The sequence below is a fragment of the Seriola lalandi genome, unplaced genomic scaffold (genome assembly GCF_002814215.2).
Source record: "Seriola lalandi dorsalis isolate HSWRI2012SDOR001 ecotype SW California unplaced genomic scaffold, Sedor1 jcf7180002054583, whole genome shotgun sequence".
In the NCBI taxonomy this organism is placed as follows: Eukaryota; Metazoa; Chordata; class Actinopteri; order Carangiformes; family Carangidae; genus Seriola; species Seriola lalandi.
Window position 1 is genome coordinate 2,288,332 of NW_019525136.1, and position 21,007 is coordinate 2,309,338.

Below are 21,007 nucleotides of genomic sequence, written 5' to 3' on the forward strand. Positions count from 1 at the left end.
CCCCACCACCAGCACCCCACCCCCCCCGCCTGTTTCTCTCTTTACAGCTCAGGTGTTTTACGCATCAGGAGCCTGTGGACATTTCTGTTTCTTTAAAAACCCCAAAACATCACATAAAGCCAAGCAGTGTATAAAGCTGTTGAGCGAAGTGGATTGTGTGAAACTGTGTGGAATGTTACACTCAGAGGAGTCTTTTCTCAAAATACCTGTGAAACCCAGCGTACTGCAAGGTCAGATATCAGTCTTAATGGAGCCAGCTGCTCACAGCTCACATCTTAACTGCTCTGCGTTTCATGAGATGTCATTAGTGTTTTTACCATCTCATTTTCTTCTCCCTTCTGTCAGAGTATAAGCAGTTATAATACATGTGTGGGCAGCAGCGTAGTCACAGTCTGAGGGCCAGACCTGGGCAACAGGACACCGACAGGAGACCCCAGCACAATCACACACAGAGCTCACTGTACTCCTGTTGTGTCTCAATCACCATCATAATGGCTTTGCCAGGATGGAGCTTCATCTCTCCGTCCAACTCTGTTCATTCATCCGTGCTTATGTAGCCTATATGAAACGACCTGCTACGACAGCCCAGCGTTACACTTCCTCCCCCACCCCCCCATCAACATGATGACTTTACAGCTGCCAGACTGGCCTGAGCAGAGCAAACCTACGCAGATGATAAAAACGTGACTTGCGGTCTGGATTGAAAAAGGAAATCATTTTTCCAAAGGAGTTGTTTTGTTGCCTTAAGAAGTGAAAGAAGCAGCAAATCAAGATCAGACACTGTTTTATGTCGAATCTCTTGACGACAATATAGACATAAAGGATAGTTTAAAGGACAGTGTATATGGAAACAGTGTGTGTTAAAATATTGCACAAATACACAGTGATGATTTTATTTCTGATATGCTCCTCTTCACGTCTATGTTTCATTAATATCTGCTGACTTGTAAATAGTTTGATTTGCTTGTCAGACATTTGAATTTGTTGTGAAAATATTTCTCTTTCCATTAATGCTGACAAACTGTAAACTGCACGTGAGGACTGTACATGTTGATGAGGTGAGAGGTGTCAGACGATTGTTGATTTTTTCACAAAGACGTCAGTAACAGCTCACTCACTCTCAGGTGGTCTACAGTGTTTGTTTAACTGTTGTGCAACTTCCCAGTAAACTGAACAACTACATGGAAAATAGACTCAGTGCAATGTCACCTCTTTCTGAGGGATAAGTCCAATGATTGTGATTTATTCTGACTCAGTTTCATATATGCCTTCCTGTTGCTGTAAATGCTCAGTAGTGCACAAAATGTGTATTAATCCACTGCTGAAAATAGTCCCTTTATGAAAAAAATTGCAGCTCCAGTGATTTGGATATTTGCACTTGGCCATATTGCGATTTCGATTAATTGTGCAGTCCTATTTATGACAATCATTTGATAATAGCCTTAACCTTTAAAACCTGATTTTAAACTCTGGTAATATGGGTCTTATGGTACAGTGAAGATCATCAGAGGTGACTTACCGTGGTGTCATTGGTTGTAACATAGAGCAGGATTTCAGAAGTACCCCGGCCACTCACATATCTGTAGCAGTTCCACACACATGCTATGAGGTAAGCCTGATATCAGACAGGAAGAAAACAAGACAACAGATTACAAGATTGAACTGCATATCATAAAAATCTAATATCATCTATCAATGATACTCACTGTTTATTTTAATTAATTAAAGTAATTAATTAATTTTCCAATATTTCTATTTCAATACTTGTGTCTTCACCTAACAGATGGCTGGTGTTTACAGTATGTTGTCAGGGTTTTTGCGAGGTAAGTAGGACCCAAATGCAGCTAACACATGGGAGACGGTGCAGGCAGGTTTATTAAACAAAAATCCAAAATCCAAACATGAACGTGACATGAACAGACGTGAACAGACGTGAACAAACCCGGAACTGAAAAGGGACGAACCGACACAGACAAAGGGGAGCACAAGGACTATATAGACAAGGGAGGCAAGGATGATTGAACACAGGTGAAACACATTAGGGCGGGGCAGACAATCACTACACAGAAACAGGACCATGACAAGAAGCAACACACAGACACTCAAGGAAACCAATACAAAATAAAACAGGAAGTGCAAAAAACTCCAAAACAAAACTAACAAAAAGTGTCTGCCATAGCAAACCATGACATATGTGAACTGTGTACCTGAAAGCATTCATTTTTCAAGCACAGTTTTGTATTTTGTATTGTAGTTTCATGAAAAACATCTTTTCCACATTATTATGGAAATTACTGTGTTCCAAAATATAATTAGGTCATCTTGTCCCCTGGGAAGCTGTGGTGCAAGTGTTGCATCTCTGCAGTGTATTTTCGCACACAGACAAACACAGATGGCACCATGATAACATGCACATCATCGTCTCACAAGAGGCTGTCCTATCCCAACACGAGCAGTGTGCTATTCAAAGACACCAACACTGAGGAAACATCAAATGTAAATTATAATTCATTCTTTCACTTGTTGTATTCAGACTCTGTTTTCAGGGTCTATCTCAGGATTATACATCGCTTTAGAGTGTCATCTGTCATCCAGCAATCATCTGGCTCTCAGCAGGCACTTTGCTACTGGAACTCCCCAGCCAATCACAACCATTTCATCCATCCATTAGCACGAACCAAAGCCAGACTGAGCTCTCTAACTTCTCTAATAACCCAATTAAGAAGCCGCTTTAAAGCTCTGACAGCTCAGTTATTTTAACTGCCTCCTCGGGAACCTAGAGACAGATCACTGACTCTACGTGTGATGATGATGATGCTCATTGCGCAAAATGAATCATTCCTTGAGTCCAAAATGACCAAACACCACTGCTGAGCCACAGATTCTACATGATGTTTGCACATTTGAAACCTCACCTATCTATGACAATAGACATAAACATATTATTGTCAACTGCTGCAGTTTGCCTTATGATCTCACAGCACTGGTTAATACAGAATGTTTTTGGGTGTCAGCAGAGTTTCATCACGACCACCACAGACAGTATCTGACATGGATCCTCTGTATTTACACAACATAAACCCCTTAGAAATCAGCAGGACTAAGCCTACAGCAATGCTAGCAGGTCTGTGAGGCTCTACATGCTCACAGTGACAATGTTACAAGCTGATATATAGCAGGTATGTTTGCCACATTGTTCTTTAGCATGTTTGCATGCTAACCTACACACAAAGTGTAGCTAAATCTGATGGGATTGCCATCACCTTTGCAGGTTGCCTACTATCAACATATATTGAGAGGCTTTGGTATGGATGTATAGTTACATAATATATTAGTCAACAATACAATACAATACAAGCATACATACATAAACATACACATTTGTATCGGCTAGAAATATATGTCATTACATGAAATGGTTCCAACTTCTAATAGGTTTCACATATAATTTTTACAAATATGTTTTTATTCTATATGTACATATATGTCATATATAGAAATTCAGTATATGTGCATATATTACATTTTTGTATGGGTCAGAATTGGAGAAAGCAAATCTATTTCCACCCCACTGAAATCATCATGAAGTCACATCATTCATCCATCCATCCATCCATTCATCCATCCATCCATCCATCCATCCATCCATCCATTCATCCATTCATCCATCCATTCATCCATCCATCCATCCATCCATTCATCCATTCATCCATCCATCCATCCATCCATCCCACAGAGGAAAGTCTGTAAAAGTGAGGGTTGGAATGTAGATCGACAAGACAGAAACATACATAAAAAAGCACCAACCTCTGTCGCTAAATTGCATAATGCATCTTTTCTATTGTAAAACTTGCCTGGCAGACCTGAAAAAAACTATGAGTACTTAATATATGGAGAAAAATATGTAAATTAAGGTTAGAAAACATTACCTTGAAGCTGAGAATACAGCCAATGAAGAGCAACACCATGAGGACCAAGCACACATTACTGAGGGCGGCAATCTCCTCTTTGTAGGGGAAGTTATCAGGCTGCACAGGAGTCAGAAAAAGCACAACCAATGAGCAGCAGAGTTCATTTGAGGAGACAGTACAGGCAGCTGCAGCCATACATTGATGATGATATGTGAAATGATAAATAGCTTTGTGAATCACAAAAGAGTTAATATCCTGCTGTTACATATCACTGACTTCACTTTAAGAGGAAAACACTTGAGGTTTCTCACCAGTTGCTGCAGGTAGTCCTGTATTGTGTTTGGGTAAACCACAATGCTCACAGCAACCAGAGTGTTGAGAGCAAAGTCAAATATTTGGTAGCAGAAAAATGGGATGATCCAAGCAGCACGCAGCTGAAACAGAGATATTTATTGTAGGCATTTAGGATAGGCTGATATATTTATCTGAGAACAGAGAATCAAGCTGAGCTCTTTAACCAACACTGTGAACATCAATCCTCAAACTGGGTCACAAGAAGATTACGGTGTGTTTAAAATGATGAAACAGGAGGGACGGCACTTGGATTTCTTTTTTTTCAAAGATTGCAAAAATAGTGTGTGGAAGTGTGTCTGGCAATAGAATAACAACATTTTTTTTTTTGAAGTTTTAAAAGTCATTAATGTTTCACAACATGAATATTTGAAGGTTCTCTGATTTGAACTCTAATACAATCAGTGTCTAATTGTACAGTACATTTAGTTTTAATATGCAGCATTGTTTAAGTATGAACAGAAAATCAAATAAATCATGAGTTTACCTTGTATGCACCATATGTTGCCATCCCACATATAAGAATCATCAGCAGAGAGATGGCTGAGGCAATGCACATGTCTGGAGCAGCAAGAAAAGCAAAGTTAGAAATACAAACTACACTGGTTTTTATTGTCACTGTTTATTTCAGCCGGTGTAAGGTCACTTTGGTTGAGACACATTCAATTCCAAATCAAATTTCTGAAAATGTTTACAACATCAAGTCCAGCTGATCTGGGGAAACCAAACTGTGAGCAGAAGATAAATGACATGCTGCATCTGTCAGCCAGACAAGGAATTAACCTCTGCTCTGTGATTCGCTTCATGTCGGCCTGACCTCATATCAACTCAACATAACATAACAGAACTAATCATTCAGTTACATAAGGATAGCAACAGGCTAAACCAAAATACATGTGGCTGTACCAGGAAAAACAGGGAATTTAATAGAAGAACATTTCTCTGTCCTCTGGCACATTAAACTGCCATAAACAGTTATATTTAAACTGACAGTGAATATTTTGCAGCTTTGAGTCATAGTATGAATCACATTTGCTCATGAAGGCATTTGAAAGTGTATAGAGAGGCAATATATTTAGTTTAATTTAGCAGAATATGATGAGAGCAATGGGAATCACACCTATGGCAAATCAAACAGCAATTATTTAAACAAACAAACAGCAAACCCCAAAATCCATTAAAAGCTAAAAGAAATAAGATAACATTTAAATACCTTTTAACTCTTAAGTTAATATGGCAAACTTGGTAGCAAAACATACACATCCACCAGATACAACATTAGCATTCATTTTGAATTATGTTTCTGGTCACCAGTTGAGAGTAAGTCCAATATTAATTCTCCTTTTAGCTCTGTTTTTAGTCTCCGCTAACTTCAGAGGGAGTTCGCTTTTGCTGCCAAATGCGAGTGAGCTAGTTACTAACTTTGGTGCTGAGCAGGTAGTAGTGTGCAGAGGGTTTTCAAAAAGCCGCAGCCAAAAACAACTCTATGAGAGCGTTGAGAGATTAGTTTATTTAAGTATAAAGACTGGAAGCAGGGGAAACAGCTAGCTTGGCTCTGCACAAAGATAACTAATTATCACATAACAGCTATTTGGACACAAAAAGAGATATAACAATAACAATTTGTAGTTTCATGGGGAGTTATGCGCTGTAACTATTTCTTTTCAAATGGAACCTGTTTATTAGTGAGTTTTATAAACGTTAATTGGTGTATTTATGAATTTTGGTGAGAGACATGTTAGCTGTTAGCTCCTACTTCCAGTCTTCATGCTAGCTAAGCTAAGCTAATTGACTCCCAACTTCAGTTCTGTATTTAACACAAAGACAAAGATGAGAGTGATATTGATCTTCTCATTTACATCAGCACAAATATATTTCCTAAAATGTCAAACTGTTGTTTTATAACTGAACATTTTGTTCTTTCAGTGTTCATTATCGACTGCAGAGTAACATAATAAAGTAGAAATTGCCTGGTGGGCTTATCTTTTCATCCTCTTTATCTCACAGCTCACTGTCCGGCTTTGAAGATTTGATGCCCTAACTGCCCAATTGCAGCACAGGCTTTGATGCTGCTCTGAATTTTATTTTTGAGCCAATGCACCAAAAATAATAACTAGTGCCTTTGTCAACAAAGACCCAGTATCAAAGATATGCTAAGTTATTTGGCAGGGAAGATGTCTATAATACAAGGCCTAAAATCACTTTTAGTTCGTTATTAGATTTATTTTTCAATTAAATTAGCGGCATATTTCCAACCCATATGGACTAACAGAAGTTTAGAAATTTCAAAACCCCACAGCAGCTGTCACTTCAGCTTGTTGTCAGATCTGACCATTCAAAACTGCTCAACAACATTACAGTGTTCTTCATCACCATGAGAAGTCTTTTTTGCTCCTAATGTGTGTGTGTGTGTGTGTGTGTGTGTGTGTGTGTTAATGACAGCAGCTGGCCCAGCCTGCTATTATGGATCATAGGACGCCTTAATCCCCTGGAACTGGGACAATACAGTCATTCCCAATCGGAGGTTACCAGCAGCATACACTGAACCGCCAGTCAGACTGTTCCAGTGTACACCTGGTCTGTTAAGAAGGTTTTTCAAATGCCCTGCACAGATGGACATTAGGCTTGCATGTCTGTGGCTTTGGGTGTTTGATTTAAAAAGAAGTGCTGACTGTCGTCTAGACAAACGTGTGAGGTCCCTCCAACAACACAATAAATCATTCTATTAGTCAGCTGACAAGCTTATTGAGCCTATCACCACACAAGCAGAGATTAAGTCATCTGTCACAGTCAATTTTAAGCCATGCAGGTAGAATGAAAACAACACAGAGGCCAATGGGGTTACGTTACAGAATACAAACAAGCTGACTAAATTTAAATATGTACAACATAATCATAAAGTATATCCTCATACTAAAATCATAACAACTCCACTGACAGTGTCTCTGGTATTCTGTTCTCCCTAAATAGGTTTATAGCTCTTTGAGACTACCTGCGGGACATTAACTGTAAAGTTGTTAAGCACCAGCCTTCTGGGCTACTTACTGGCATCATCCATGACGTCCAGGTCATTAGCCAACTCAGCACTGGTCAGGTGATACTGTTCAGGATCACTGAGTGCTGTGAGCAGGATGAGTAACACCACGGCATTGATAAGCTTAGGGAGAGAGGACATATGGGCAGATAAAGGCAACAATATGGACAGACGGATAGTGGAACAGGAGAAAGAAAAAGGGCAGATACTGAACGTAATCTGACATGTTAAACTCTTAACCTGTCACCTGGTATATAATGGATTCACCTTAATAAGCTGCAGAGTAAAAAAAGAAACAAGTTTCTATATAACAGTGACTGTAGAAATATATAAATGATAAATTAAAATGTATCCCTAGAAAGAGTGCAGCAATAACAAAGCTACAGTAAAACTTTTAAGTCCAGGCACATACATATGCCTTTGTTTTGGTCTGGCTGGCGCAAATCATTATGCAGATGACTCATACATCCCCACTGATCAGGTGAATGCAATGGAAAATTCTTTGCAGTCAATAGGCAGCATAACACAAAAACCTGCTACCTGAAGAGGCCCACTGCTAATTTATTCATAGGGAGCAGAGAGGATTTTTCCACATGTGGTGTTTGGTTTAATTAACCCCTTCCTGTACATTCAGTTTAACAAACTGGTGCAATGAGCACAGCTGACAATTCATGAAGATTTAATAGTGGAGAAAAAGGGTACATACATTTTCTGGTTTTCATTAAGCTCAATATTTTGAAAATCAATGTGGAGGAGGAAAAACCTACCTAAAACTTATAATGTTGATATTTATTCACAGATCCCTTGTATATAGACCTCTACAACTCAAGTATACCTCAATACTTAAAGTATAACAAACTGATAAAGTCTGCTACAATATGGTCCTTACGTAAAGTAATTCAGTTCTTTACTGAAAGTAAGAATTTGGATATTAATGGAATAAAATAAAATAAATAATATAATAAAATAAAACCCAGCATAATCATAAAATCCCCCATACATGATGATGAGGTCATGTTTTCCCTGGGATGATGTGTCTGGATGTCTACCTGGATCCAGTGAGTGACAAACTATAGGCGGTGCTCACCATGTACCAGACCCCCAGGATGATGGTTCCTGTGCGGACATGGCAGCACAGACAGCAGCTTGTGGAGTACCAGCGGTCCCACGGGGAGATCATCATCTTGTCTTGCTTTATCACAAATGCTCGACCATCTAGAAACAACGGCGGTGTTTGTACAGGGGGAGACCCCGATTCTCCAGGGAACGTCCGCTGAGCGTCGGTGCTTGCCGAGGAATGACGAACGGGATCCGACTGTCTCTGACCTGACCGTTTCTTATCACTGACAGCAGCTTAATGCAACCGAGCGGCCAGCGTCAACACAGCGTCAGGTAAAAGTGTAATGTCCGGTTTCAAAATAAATCACTGATACTGAATTTTTTCTGACGTTTTTTTAGTATGAAGTATAACAATTAAGTTTTAAGGGAAATATTTTAAGCAAAAAGCACCGTCTTTTACCTCAGTTATTTCCGATTTCCGACACAAAATGGATGATTTGGGAAAGTTAAACCCTAAAAAATAATATATATAACGATCGTTAATGTAACGCTAATTAACGGTTAATAGAGCAACTTTAAAGCGGAGTGATACATGTAGTTAAAAGTCCCAGTGCTGTTATACTCTATATCAGCAGACAGGCTCTATACAAGGGCTCTGTATATCAATACTCATGGAATGTCTCTTGTCCAATCAAATTACTTGATCAGAAACTAACTGTTGTATAAAACCGGTCACCCATCATTAAGTCACTATGCCATCTCACTGCTGAGCACCACACACTGTAAATCCCTGTAGGAATATTAATATTAGTTATGCCAATTAAAATATTTTGTAGCCTACACTAGATGTTCATTTCCTTGTGGCTGTATATCTGTAACTGTCCTTTTGTCTTGATATCTCTATTTCCTCTGCCAATGTTTACCTCACTCAACAGAATGTTTTTCCTTTTAATTTTATTTCATTTATTCAGCCATACATGTGACAGTTTATGTACTATTTATATATTGTTGTCCCACTAACATTCTAATAAATTGATACATAAAATATCTGGATGTCTTAGTGGACATCATTCAAATTATGACAACTCATAAATATACACTTCAAGAAGACAGGTGCAATCAATCAATCAATCCTAAAAAATTATGATTTCTCCTGTAGATGGCATCACAGCAACAGGACACATCTGGTGCAATTTGTTCAATAAAATCATTTTTGAAAGGTGTAAATAAGGCATTTATGTGACAGAAAATGTGTAAATAATGAGAAGCTTCATTGAAGATGTTTTTATCGACCTATTAGAATCTATCTCTCTTTTCTCTTTAACTGGTTGCAAAATGCAAAATGTCACACCAGGGCATCAAAGGCTCTGTGCATCTGTAAAAAAAAAAAAAAAAAAAAAAAAAAAAAAAAAAAAAAAAAAAAAAAAGATAGATAGATAGATAGTCAGTTGGCCGTTTTAGATGGCTTCAGCCCTCTATACACAATGAAAACCCTAACTGCTCGATACTACGCTATTATTTTGATGACTAAAACTTCCTGCTTCCGGTCTTATTCTAGTACCCCTGCCAATTTGGCAGTCGTCCTGCTGATTATAAACACCGGAGCATGTGACGGACTAGATAGGATCAAATCTGATGAGGTAACCTGTAATTTCTAGAAAGTTATTGAGAAGAGGATTAAATACATTAGAAATTACAGGTAGTGTTTTTTCACAGCATTGTCTCCTGAACCTCTCTGTTCTGCAGCGCAGAGATGAGACATTTGCTGCAGCTGTAACTGCTTCTCTGTCCTGCCAGAATGTTGTGGAATGGTTTGTATTGTCCAACATAAATAATAATGAAATCATCAAAAAATAATAATCTGCTGTTGCTTATTAGTATCAACTAATATGGCGCTAGTAGGCACGATATCATACGGTGGTGGTTTGTTGAGCAAAAAACAGTTATATAAAGAAGCCCAAATATAGAAAAACTGGCCTTTATTTAGTCTTTTTACATATGGCTTTAGCTTTTCTTTTATTACAAACAGGTTTTACAAAAGGTTCTGAAGACTTCCAATTCAACCACAGGTGGAAAATCGTGGAGAGGTTGATGACACTGCAATTGTACACCTATGATCAGAGGCTCCCACACGGCTCCAGCCACAAAGCAGTCACAGATATTAAAAACAGCAAGGACACAGTTGTTGACACACTGCAGTACAATGTCAGACAAGGGGACAAACCAGATGGACTGAGTTAATGAAATGTTGTAGTCACACATTATAATGCAAAAATACAGAGCAGACATGATTCCCTTTTCTGCACATAATGATGCTCATGTCTCATTTATGTCACAAATGTTTACACTCTACTGAGCTATAAGCATTGACGTGAAATAAACGTTTGATCTCTGCACTCCTCACCCATCAGTGCTCACTGTGCCATCACGGCTCACAAATGTCAGAGGAAAAATAAAAGACTGCAAAGCGAAGGCCAGTTCAACATTATGGCCCAGTGCTGAGTGACCTGATGCATGTTGACCGTTCTCACTCTCTACACCTTTAAAAACTCCAGCTGTTAGCCACCCCAACATCAAGTCTCTAAACATGATCAGTATTTTCTACATGTCTAATTACTACAATACAGCTCCTTCAGTTATTTGATTCAGTAGAATTAGAAGACAGAATCAAAGTATCAAATGCATACTTAAAAATCATTAACACCGCATCACATTAGATTGCACTGCATCTAGGTTCAGTTTTCAACGATCCACCGACTGACACTCGACGTGTATAAAAGTTGTTTTCATTTTCCAGACAGGTTTTAAGGTAAGTTCGTCATGAAGACCTTAGTTCAAAGTTCTTGTCACAAAAGGTGTTGCATAAACAGGATATGAAGTCTTTTGCATACAGAGATCTGCAGAGTGGACAGGATCTCATGTCTCTCTCCTTGCCTTCTTCTTCTTTGCTGGTTTGGGCGCTTGGCTCTCCTCAGGTTTTTCTGTAGAAACACAAAGAGGTAGAAGGAGGTCAGTCATACAAGTCTAAACGTGATTCATTGTTTTCATTAGAAAGGTCACACCTCACTCGGGATTACTGCTAAGAATAGATTTAATGATTTTAACTGGGTGCAAGTCTTAATATAAATGTTAGATAGTGTGATGAGTGTTGAGAGGTAATGCCTGTCCTGTGTATTCTTTCACTTACATCTAAACCTTGCATGACAGCTGACAATATGATGCACAGTTAACAAATAAACACACCTTTCAGAAATGTAATAAACCTGCTCCCAGCACACAAACATAGGTTGGAGATATGGTAACAACGTTCACCACATAAAAATTAAACACAAATTTAACCAGATAAAAAGAAGGCCATTCACCTCTGAGACTGACATATCTGGCAACAAGGAAGGAGAGTCAGTTAAATGTACACTAAACTTTTGCTAGTTTAAGTCGCTGGCTGCATGAAAATGAAAACTGTTGGAGGAACCACTGTCAATCCCACAAGGCAACAAGTAACAGCAACTTTTCATCTGATTCGACCGACATAGTTTTGCACTGTAATACATGATAGATAACATATACCACTTATGCTGGACTTTTAATAAATAGAAAATACTCACAATATAAATTGCAATTTCTATTTTAGTCAGAAAAGTAACAATTAATTTCCACCAGATGGTTCAGTGCAGTGCTCAGGCAGCTTTTTACAACTGACTGTCTAATGTGCTCACTTTGTTGGACTGGAGCAGGAAGGCTATTCTGCTTGGCAGTGGGCTCTCCATCAACGGGCTTCTGTGGCACTTGTGTGACGGGGGGTTTTGAGGATATGTTGTCCTTCACTTGTCGCTCCACTCTCGCCTAAAAGAAAGAGCAAAACAGTTTAAATGACTGCAGCTAAGAGAAGGAGTTTAAAAAAAACAAAATCAGCACAAATAATGCTAAAACTGAACAAGGAAAATGTATGATTTCATCATTAAACTAGACTGCTTAATGTTTAATATGACCAGACAGCAAGAGTTCTGTGGTTCATGAAGAGAAACACTTTGATTAAATCATTTGCATTAAATATTAGTTCCACTGACCTCAACAGCAGCTGCTTTGACAGGCTGGATGGCAGCAACGTTCTCCTGACCAGGTGGCTGCTTCTTCACTGAGGCTGCAGGTGCTGCCTCCTTCTCTGGCTCCTCGCCCTTCACAGGACACAAGCTGAGTTTACATCTTAGAAATGTCCAATATTCAAACATGAAGATAGTAGAAAATTGTGTGTGTGTGTTTTTCTCCTCAATAGCAGTTACCTGGCCTGTTGCTCCTCCCTCCTCTGCAGCCTTCTTCTTCTTTTTCTTCTTCTTTTTAGTTTTAGATGTTCCATCAGAAGCAGTCTCTCCCTTGTCCTTTTCATCCTCATCATTGTCCTGAGGAAGATAAATGTATGAAATAAATACTCAGAGAGAAAGCAGGACAAAACAGAGCAGTGAACAAATCACAACATTTTAAGTCTTAACAATTCAGATTTACAGAAATTCCTACTTACTTGGCGCCATCTGGTGGTAATATAAAACATAACAATGGAGGACCACAATGCATGGTGCTAGACCTACATTTACATTAATGATTATGAAATATAGCAGTGATATCTGTGTTTTCTATGCTGTGTCAAGTCAAAATGTCTTTCATCAAATGAGTTTATTAAGCATGGTTTGTACACAACCATAGTCCTGGGAAGAGTCAAATCAGCAACTGTTAATGAACTGTGTTAGTGTATTGTGCATGTGTAGGGGTTGTAATATTGTTAAATAAAGAGCAAAACAACAAAAATGCCTGTGTATTCACTCTTTTGAGTCACTATTATGAGACACAGGTTGACAGTCAGGCGAAGAACCAGGACAGTTGCCCTGGGGCCTGAGCCCTGAGGAGTCATCAACTAGTAGGTTGTTATTTTTAAAACTTCCAGGTAATTCCCATAATGCTTATTTTTGCCTCAAGCCTGGATATATTTACAGCAGCTCTGATCAGCAGATTAACCTTGGCAGGCTCAGGGAGCGGCTGCTCCGGAGCAGGAGGGGCCACAGGAGTAGGCTCTTCATAGTTACCCCAGGCTTCAGAGGGGGCATTCCAGTCAGAGCTGGGGTCAACGGAACCACCATCTGGAAAAGACCACCAGAAAATAGTCAGAAGTGTAAAGGAGTGTCATAATTATGAAGTTACATAAACATTAAATGACAGTTTGAAAAAAAAAATCCTTACTGAGCCCAGACCACTCATCATCCACTCTGGGCTGACTGAGCCAGGGCAGCTCGCTAACAGGGTGGGGCTCTACAAGAGACAAGAGACAGTGACTCAACCTGCTTGGCACATGTGATCCTTTGGGAAACTATGCCATCTAGTGGTGAGAGTCACTTGTCACATGCTCCGTTTACTGTACACTTACCAGCAGCACCAACTCCCAGTCCAGTAAAAGACAGATTCAGCTCTGTTGTGGGCATCGCCCTGTCAATCACAGTCCACGACTCTGAAACACAGTTTTATAACAGTGACTTAGAAACTTTTACTGGTATCAATGTATTAATCAGTGTATCTCTAGCTCTGACACTGCAGCTGACAGAGGGGTTAACAGGCATTAAGTGTTTTATGCCATAAAGTTTTAAAATATTACACTAGCGTGTGTAGGGTTCAACAACTAAGCGGTTAAGTAATAGAGATAAAAGTTTTTACCATCGATGTCTGCTCTCCACAGTGACACTGGTTCTCTGCTGGTAGTCCATGGGCCTGACTTCGGAGCAACACTATGAGCAGGAACCTTGACTGCCATATCAGTCACACCAGCAGTCTTTGCTGCCACCTCTCTGTTGTTAACTAAAACCAAGAGAGACACATTTGACACTAAGCCAGAATAAACACAGTTCAGGTTGGCAACACATAAATAATAATAAAGTTTATTCATGTAGCACTTATCAAAAATCAGAGATTACAAAGTGCTTCACAAGGATAAAACAAAACAAGCAAACACTTTACTCAAAATGAAAACACACAAATGAGAAAATGTAAAAATATGTGAAATATTTAAAGGAGACTTACTTTGAACTGTGTAAAAGAAATTTGTTTTTAGAAGTGATTTAAAAGAAGATACCTATTTTTCAAGTCTAAGCAGGTTGTTCTGGAGTTGTGGTGCCCTGCTCTCTCCCTTTTAGTCTTACATCTTGACATAGGAACTAGCAACAGGTTCCTGTCTGAGGACCTCAGACTACGTGCAGGTTGATGAGAGGCAATTCATTCAGAAATACAGTCTGGGGCCATGAAGTGCTTTAAAAATCGATTCTGTAATGGACTGGTAGCCAGTGTAGAGACCTTAGGAGGGGAGTAATATGATCTCTTTTCTTAGTTCTTGTTAGTAGGCTGCTGCATTTTGTACTATTTGAAGTCTATGAATTGATTTATGCCAGTTACGAGACCATTACAGTAATCTAATTGTGAGGAAATTAAAGCATGTATGATGGTTTCTGTTTCTCTGAATCTCAGATATTAACAGATAGAAGCAGGATTGTACTATCTTACTGAAGTGAGTCTCAAAACGAATTAACATCTTATACCGGAGTTTCCAGTGAAGCATGTGAACCTTTGATTTACTACTACACAAAGATGATATCAGTAGTTGGGTAATTTTTCTGAATTGGTAATCAGTCAAAGGCTGAAGCATTTTCAGCTGATAATTACCTTGAGATACAGCAGCCTCCACCTTCTCTGCCTTCACTTTGGCAGATTCTCCTGAGAACAAAGGATGAGAAGGTCAAAATATGCCAAGAACACCATCCACATGGGAGAAGAGAGCATACACACTTCAGCTCTAACACTTCAAGGAAAGCTCACTCGAGACTCAATTCAATTCCCTTAATGCTCGTTTTTATAGCCTGTCCTGTCAACAAGAGACAGTGTGAATGCAACAACAGCCTATACAGATCTCTCTCTCTCTAGATGCCAAGTTAGGCTGTTTATCCAAGATGGTCGGGAGATTTTGTGCCTTGTGTGCATGTCTACATGTCTCTAAGTAAAAAAAGACAAGACAGTTGCAAAATCCCTCCCTCTTCTCAATTTCAAAACTCCTCAAAAGAAGCAAATCACAACCTAAATATGAAAATATACAAGATTAAAGCCACCACCTTTTTTCTTCTTCTGGTTTGCAGGTGCTGCAGAGGCCTTGGGCTGCTCAGGGGGAGTGCTCACGGGTGTGTCCCCTCCGCCAGGACTGGCTGAGCCATCACTAGAACTTTTGTCCTTCTTGCGTTGTTCACGCCTCTCCTTGTTGCTGACCTTGGTCTCCCATGTGCCTGAAAAGTAACATTGTAAGGAATTAGTTTCAAAACACTGCAAGGCTTCATTGTGGGATTAGTGAGGAAATATGGTATGGATTAGGCAAGATGAAGGAATACATGCAGAAACTGCACACCAAATATACTTTGCTGAGAAAAAGAGCTTCGGGGTGTTCCTAATCTACCAGCCTGAGACTGGCAGAATAAATCAAGTTTTAACCAAAGCCACATTCAAATTCATAACAACATTAGTGCAGAAGTTAGTCATTTGCTATGTGGTGCAATGGTCTTGTTACCAAAAATGGTGGCTTAATAAAGAAAAATTAATCAAAATAGACCTCCTAAAATAACTGAGGTTATACTCTGTCATCACCTTGACCAAACAACTTAATTATGACACAGAGTCATAATATTATTTCACCTTCTTCTGGTTCTTTGCCATCTGCAGTCACGGTCTTGGCCTCCTTTACAGCCTGTTTGGCCTTCTTCTTGGACTTCTTTACCTGGAAGGGGATACATAGTGGGCATAGAGTAGAAATGAAAGCCAATGTACCTGAAAAAAAGCACTTGGAACTGTGTTTATTTAAATAAGGGAAGTGCTACTGTGGAGATACTATGCACCACAAATGTCTTCACCTCCAAGAACAGCAACTGGGCAAGCGACCCCACACTCACTGAACCGTGGCCAGTCAATCAAATCAGCATGCTCAAGCCTCATCTATTTATAAGTGAAACTACACCCAAGACTCTCTAAATCGGTTACATGGCTCTTTTGTAAGCACCATTTCAATCTCTTGATGTCTGCACAATTACATATTCTGATTCCAGCATCTTTAGGACCACAGTTTGAGTTATTTTGTGGTATACAGATGAAAGGCTGTTCTGTTCTGTTCTGTACTGTTGTTCTAAGTCAGGAGCCATCCTCAAGGATTTTGCTGCATCAGCAAGTTAAAAACTGTAACCTAACACTCGCAGCTGGCCGGTAACATCATTGCAGGGTGACAGTGAGAAAACGTGGCGTTTTCTCAGCAGCGTTTTAATGAAGGAGATGCCAAAGATAATGATATAACTCAAGCAATGGCATTTAGGTGCAACCATTTACTAACACAACCAAGGAACATGCATCACAATGGACACAAAAAATATGTTTAGGTCACACCACCATATTGTGGTGAATGTGCTGCCATGTGTCTTTGGGAGAGCAAATTACCTCTGCAACCTTTTCAGCCTTGACTTCTGGTGGCAGCGGCTGGTGATGTGGCACTATCTCTTCCGATACTATGGCTTCTTCCTGTGGTTCAGCAACAGCTCTCCCATTTGGCTGGGCTTTCTGTAAAGAACATGTAAAGATAAAATGTAGAGGGCCGTTACAACCTCCAGTTATGTTACAGTCAATATATTTAACGCCAATAAAAAGGCTAGCATAGCCAACTTGGACACCAGCCTGAGGTGCAAGTATGCAAGCTAGCTTCAGTTGTCAATGAGATGCTAGCATGACAGCTAGCCTTGCTAACGGTATGGTTTTCAAGCTAGGAGAGGAGTGAGAGGGTGTAGACCGGTTTCGTTCACGTACCTTTTCTGCTTTCTTCTTCTTTTTCTTCGGTTCCTCAGATTTGACAGGTTTACTGACACCGCGCTTTATTTCAATGCCGTCGTCCACAGGGCTTACAGTGGGTCGTTTCTTGAAAAGAGTCCGGCAGACTGAGGCCCACAGAACGACCATCAGCACCAGTCCGGTACATGCCGCTAAGAGGATCACCCATGGCGGAATAAGCTCAGGCTTCAGTCCCAAATCCACGCCGAACTCGGAGCGGAGCAGCTGCAGGCCTTTGGACAACAGTTCATTCAGACGAGTTGTAAGCAGCTTGACCTGCTGAGAGGCCGCGTCCTGCCACTGCTCCATTTGCATTGATTTTCAAACAACAGACAGATTAGTCACGCTTTGCTTGCCGCTATTAGCTGCGCTAGCCTGCAGTGCTAGCTAAAAATAACGGAACGACTTCGACATGATGGAAAACACTATATTCACCCCCTCCTCCACCAGAAACATCGGCCTTGTCAGGCAGCTAGCTAGCTAAATCCTGTAAAGGCTGCAGCAATAAACCAAATTCGCTAACTAGCCAGCAGGCTAGCTGATATCATCGCAAGATAGTATGCCACCGTTAACTGACCACCACAATGCATCTACTGTGACCGCGAATAAGGCAGGTTCACCTCATATGGCTCCGTCTGACTGGAGGAGAAACGCTGCCTTCACTGTCGGTTGTAAATCGGATAATCGAGTTTGTAAGTCGCATTCGTGTATCGTAGCAGTCTATGGCTAAGCACCAAAGAACATTTTATACACTATGTATTATTTTCATACCTATTGCATTTTTGAAGGCAACATATTTACTATTTGTCTCATTGATATATTAAGGAGGACTATGCTCAAGATATAGCAGCGCTTTTATTTTCTTATATTTGTTGGTCCACATTTCTTATCAGTTGTTTCCAAAGTGCCATTAGCCCAATAAATTAATTACTATCAATATTAAAAAGTTATCAATTTATAATTAACTATCAACTTAATCGAGTTAACTAAATTCCGTTATTCACAAATAGTTGTGAAGGCAACAAAAACGGGCCGTGACAGCTCCAATGAGATGGGCGGGGCAACCATTTGTCCCATTCTGATTGGCCAAAATCTTCGGTTCAAAAAATGTTCCAGTCTATTTTGTCAGAGTATGACATTTGCTCTATTTTCCAACCGTATCATTTACTGTCAGACTTTTCTTCTACATTTGATATTTTTTGTCTATATAGTGCAAATTACAAAAACTTCCTTGATTTACAAATCCACAGCAAAATAGGAAACACTATCAACAAAATACTACTACTACTAATAATGATAGTACAGTAGTTATTATCCAGTTGCCTATGGAGGGCAGGTGTGTAGCAGGTCAAATTTAGCCTTTAACATCTATATTTGGAGATCAAACTTGTAGAATGGGAATTTATAAAATTTAGTAAAACAAAACCAGTGTGTGGCATTGATGCTGAATTTCAACATGTGGTTCTGTTGGTTAATCTATAAAGTTTAATCTGAAAAGTTTATACTTTGATATAGTTTCTGAAAATATACACAACTTCTACTTCATTATTTATTGCACTTACACTTGATTCTGAAGGTCTGTTTTGGTATACAAGGGCGGAATAGATTTGACAAAGATGTATGGTGAGATTCACAAGATATTCTGTGATTTTATTCAAAGCATAAATAAAAACATTGAGTCAAGAATTTTCATTACACCACCTTCCTCACACCAATTGAAAAAAAAAAAAAAAAAAAAAAAAAAGACTGGACAATTTATTTGCATCCAAGTTTATTTTGAAATTCCCTACTCCCCCTGTACAAGAAAAAAAGGACTTTCCACAAAGGCAGCAGTGAACTGTCAGTGATAGTACTTTTCTAGGGAAGGAAAAAACTTATAATCACAGTGTGTCTTCTTTTCTTCTTTTAAATACTTCTACTGCTGTCATCTTTGGCTGGGTTTCGGCAGACAGCTTTCTGTCAAACCAAATTCCTGGGAAGCAAAGGTTTAAGCCAATAGAGCAGAGCTGTGGGCTTTACATTTTACAGTGCCAATGCAGGAATGTTCTGGACTGTATACCTCTTCTTCATTAACACAAAAGAAAGAAAGCAATAAAAATTGAAATAAAAATAACAAGCTGTTTGTGTTCACAACACAAACAAATATTACCGCCTGGGGAGATAGCGACAGTATGTCGAATTTCATAAAATTGTATAGACAAAAAATAAATCTACAAAAATGGAGCTAGGTAAATATTACACAACAGTAAACATGTTTTTTTTTCCTTTTTTAAACTGTTCTGTTGAACCTCTACACAAAACCAAAATTCTTGGTCTTAATGGCTAGCAGGAGTTTCTGTTTGAGTATCTGTTTTGAAGAATAGAGTGGCACGTAGAGACGTGAAATGCAAGTATTGGCTGTGGGGAGGTGCTGGTCATCTGGAGGCCGGATGGTGATGGAGGGCATTGGCTGGAAGCCTTCCTCGCTGGCTGGAAGAGACGGGCTGGACGTCCAGAAGTACACCTGAGGAGGAACATAATTAGTCACATTAGTTACTGCTCTATTTGATTTCAGAAACATTTGACTGATATTATTGAATATGTTCTTGCTCTTCGGTGTTCAATGCTGCCACAGCTCTACTACTCATCTTTCCATTGAAACAGAAATGCATCACTTAAAAAATTCACAGACTCTGTACAAGACCATGCTCCCACTCCGTCACATTTATGTCACCATATTTTTGTATCGAGTATATTTTGCTACATAAAAATGTTGGAGCCTATAAAAAGAAATTCAATTCACTTCTATCATCAGTCAGAGAACTGAAACTTAAATTACAAATACTAAACTGCTCCTGTACTGCTCTCAATTTTAACATCCTGAATTTAAAGCTACAAAAGGTGCAAACATTACATACTGTAGTGGGGGCCTTGTGTAAGATGGCTATGCATTAACATGCTGCCAATGTACCCAGACTTGGAAAAGTCTTATAAAACTGCGGTAGGGGTTCCTCAAAGCCACCAAACCAGACTAAAGTGGTCTTCACTGTTTAGCTGCAGCCACAGGTCAGCTGAGGGAATCAGAAAGCAGCGTAATACAGTGCGCTCCATAGTGCGCTTGTGTGTAGGAATACAGTAATTCAGTGGTTGAAAAAATGCAGTGCCAAGGGAAGGTTTGTTTTCACAGGGACATAAAGCACTGAAAATATTCTACATGATATTGGATTGTTTCAGTGGACATCTTTTAAAACTTTTCCCCCCAGTCAGCTTTCCTGACTGGGACTGCGCTCATCATAATCTGCTGTAGGTAATGTTCTGACTATATATGACCTCACACAGCCCTCAAACACTCAAACTATCCCTTTTAGTCTATTCTGAGCCCATTGTAATGTGCCAAACATTTATAACTGACCATGTTGAATATTGAATTGGCCAGTCTTTGTTTTTGAAGTACAGACAGGTGACAGGTGATAAAAAAAAACAAAAAAACAACATAGTGTCTTAGTAAAGTTTTAGGCCACAGTTTCAATGCTCCATGACATTGATTCTACAAGTCTCTAAACTTTACAGGTGGGATGAACACCATTGTTCCAAAACATATTCTGTCATTTGGTGTTTTAATGATAGTGGTGGAGAGCACTCTCCAACACATCGGTCTAAAGTCTCCCATAGGTGTTCAGTTGGGATGACATCTGATGACTGTGGTGGTCACAGCATACGATTTTCCTTTTCATACATACAAACCATTCAGTGACCCCTCGTGCCCTATGGATGCGGGCACTGTCATCCT

General features: G+C 39.4%; 3 protein-coding genes across 12 annotated transcripts in view; all 3 read right to left on the bottom strand.

The window, feature by feature from the left end:
* The window catches only part of LOC111664124 (lysosomal-associated transmembrane protein 4B), a 13,118-nt gene extending 4,504 nt beyond the window's left edge, over positions 1–8,614 (bottom strand). Inside the window, exons 1-6 of the mRNA XM_023418598.1 lie at positions 8,384–8,614; positions 7,308–7,419; positions 4,750–4,823; positions 4,223–4,345; positions 3,930–4,028; positions 1,520–1,615 (exon numbers count right to left, since the gene is read on the bottom strand). Of these exons, the coding sequence (XP_023274366.1) occupies positions 1,520–1,615; positions 3,930–4,028; positions 4,223–4,345; positions 4,750–4,823; positions 7,308–7,419; positions 8,384–8,479 (600 nt within the window). The 5' untranslated portion in view covers positions 8,480–8,614. The remainder of the gene's footprint in view (positions 1–1,519; positions 1,616–3,929; positions 4,029–4,222; positions 4,346–4,749; positions 4,824–7,307; positions 7,420–8,383) is intronic.
* A 1,703-nt stretch (positions 8,615–10,317) lies between these two features.
* Positions 10,318–17,866, bottom strand: LOC111664146 (protein LYRIC-like). Of its 4 annotated transcripts, none has more exons than XM_023418623.2 (13): positions 17,218–17,866; positions 16,855–16,974; positions 16,066–16,147; positions 15,495–15,662; positions 15,052–15,102; positions 14,053–14,193; positions 13,769–13,849; positions 13,585–13,653; positions 13,339–13,484; positions 12,636–12,752; positions 12,423–12,530; positions 12,072–12,198; positions 10,318–11,336 (listed from the first exon to the last, which is right to left on the bottom strand). In XM_023418623.2, the coding sequence occupies exons 1-13, from the start codon at positions 17,551–17,553 to the stop codon at positions 11,272–11,274; spliced, it is 1,611 nt and encodes a 536-aa protein (XP_023274391.1). In that variant the 5' UTR covers positions 17,554–17,866; the 3' UTR covers positions 10,318–11,271. The 4 variants fall into 4 exon arrangements, with proteins under 4 accessions (XP_023274391.1, XP_023274392.1, XP_023274393.1 ...); XM_023418624.2 differs by having other exon boundaries at positions 13,363–13,484; positions 17,218–17,864; XM_023418625.2 differs by lacking the exon at positions 13,585–13,653.
* Positions 17,867–18,862: 996 nt separating this feature from the next.
* ubr5 (ubiquitin protein ligase E3 component n-recognin 5) overlaps positions 18,863–21,007 on the bottom strand; it is a 32,902-nt gene continuing 30,757 nt past the window's right edge. For all 7 annotated transcript variants that reach the window (XM_087177222.1, XM_023418695.2, XM_023418699.2 and 4 more), the window contains one exon: positions 18,863–19,741. In XM_087177222.1, the coding sequence (XP_087033348.1) occupies positions 19,529–19,741 (213 nt within the window). In that variant the 3' untranslated portion in view covers positions 18,863–19,528. The remainder of the gene's footprint in view (positions 19,742–21,007) is intronic.

Bases quoted from the DNA above. Each gene is read 5' to 3' on its own strand.
- LOC111664146 (XM_023418623.2), bottom strand. From the start codon at position 17,553: ATGCAAATGGAGCAGTGGCAGGACGCGGCCTCTCAGCAGGTCAAGCTG. The intron at 13,850-14,052 runs GTAAAAACTTTT...ACTGTGTTTCAG, and splicing joins GTGGAGAGCAGACATCGATG to AGTCGTGGACTGTGATTGAC. The intron at 11,337-12,071 runs GTGAGCACATTA...GTGTTTCTACAG, and splicing joins TCCTGCTCCAGTCCAACAAA to AAAAACCTGAGGAGAGCCAA.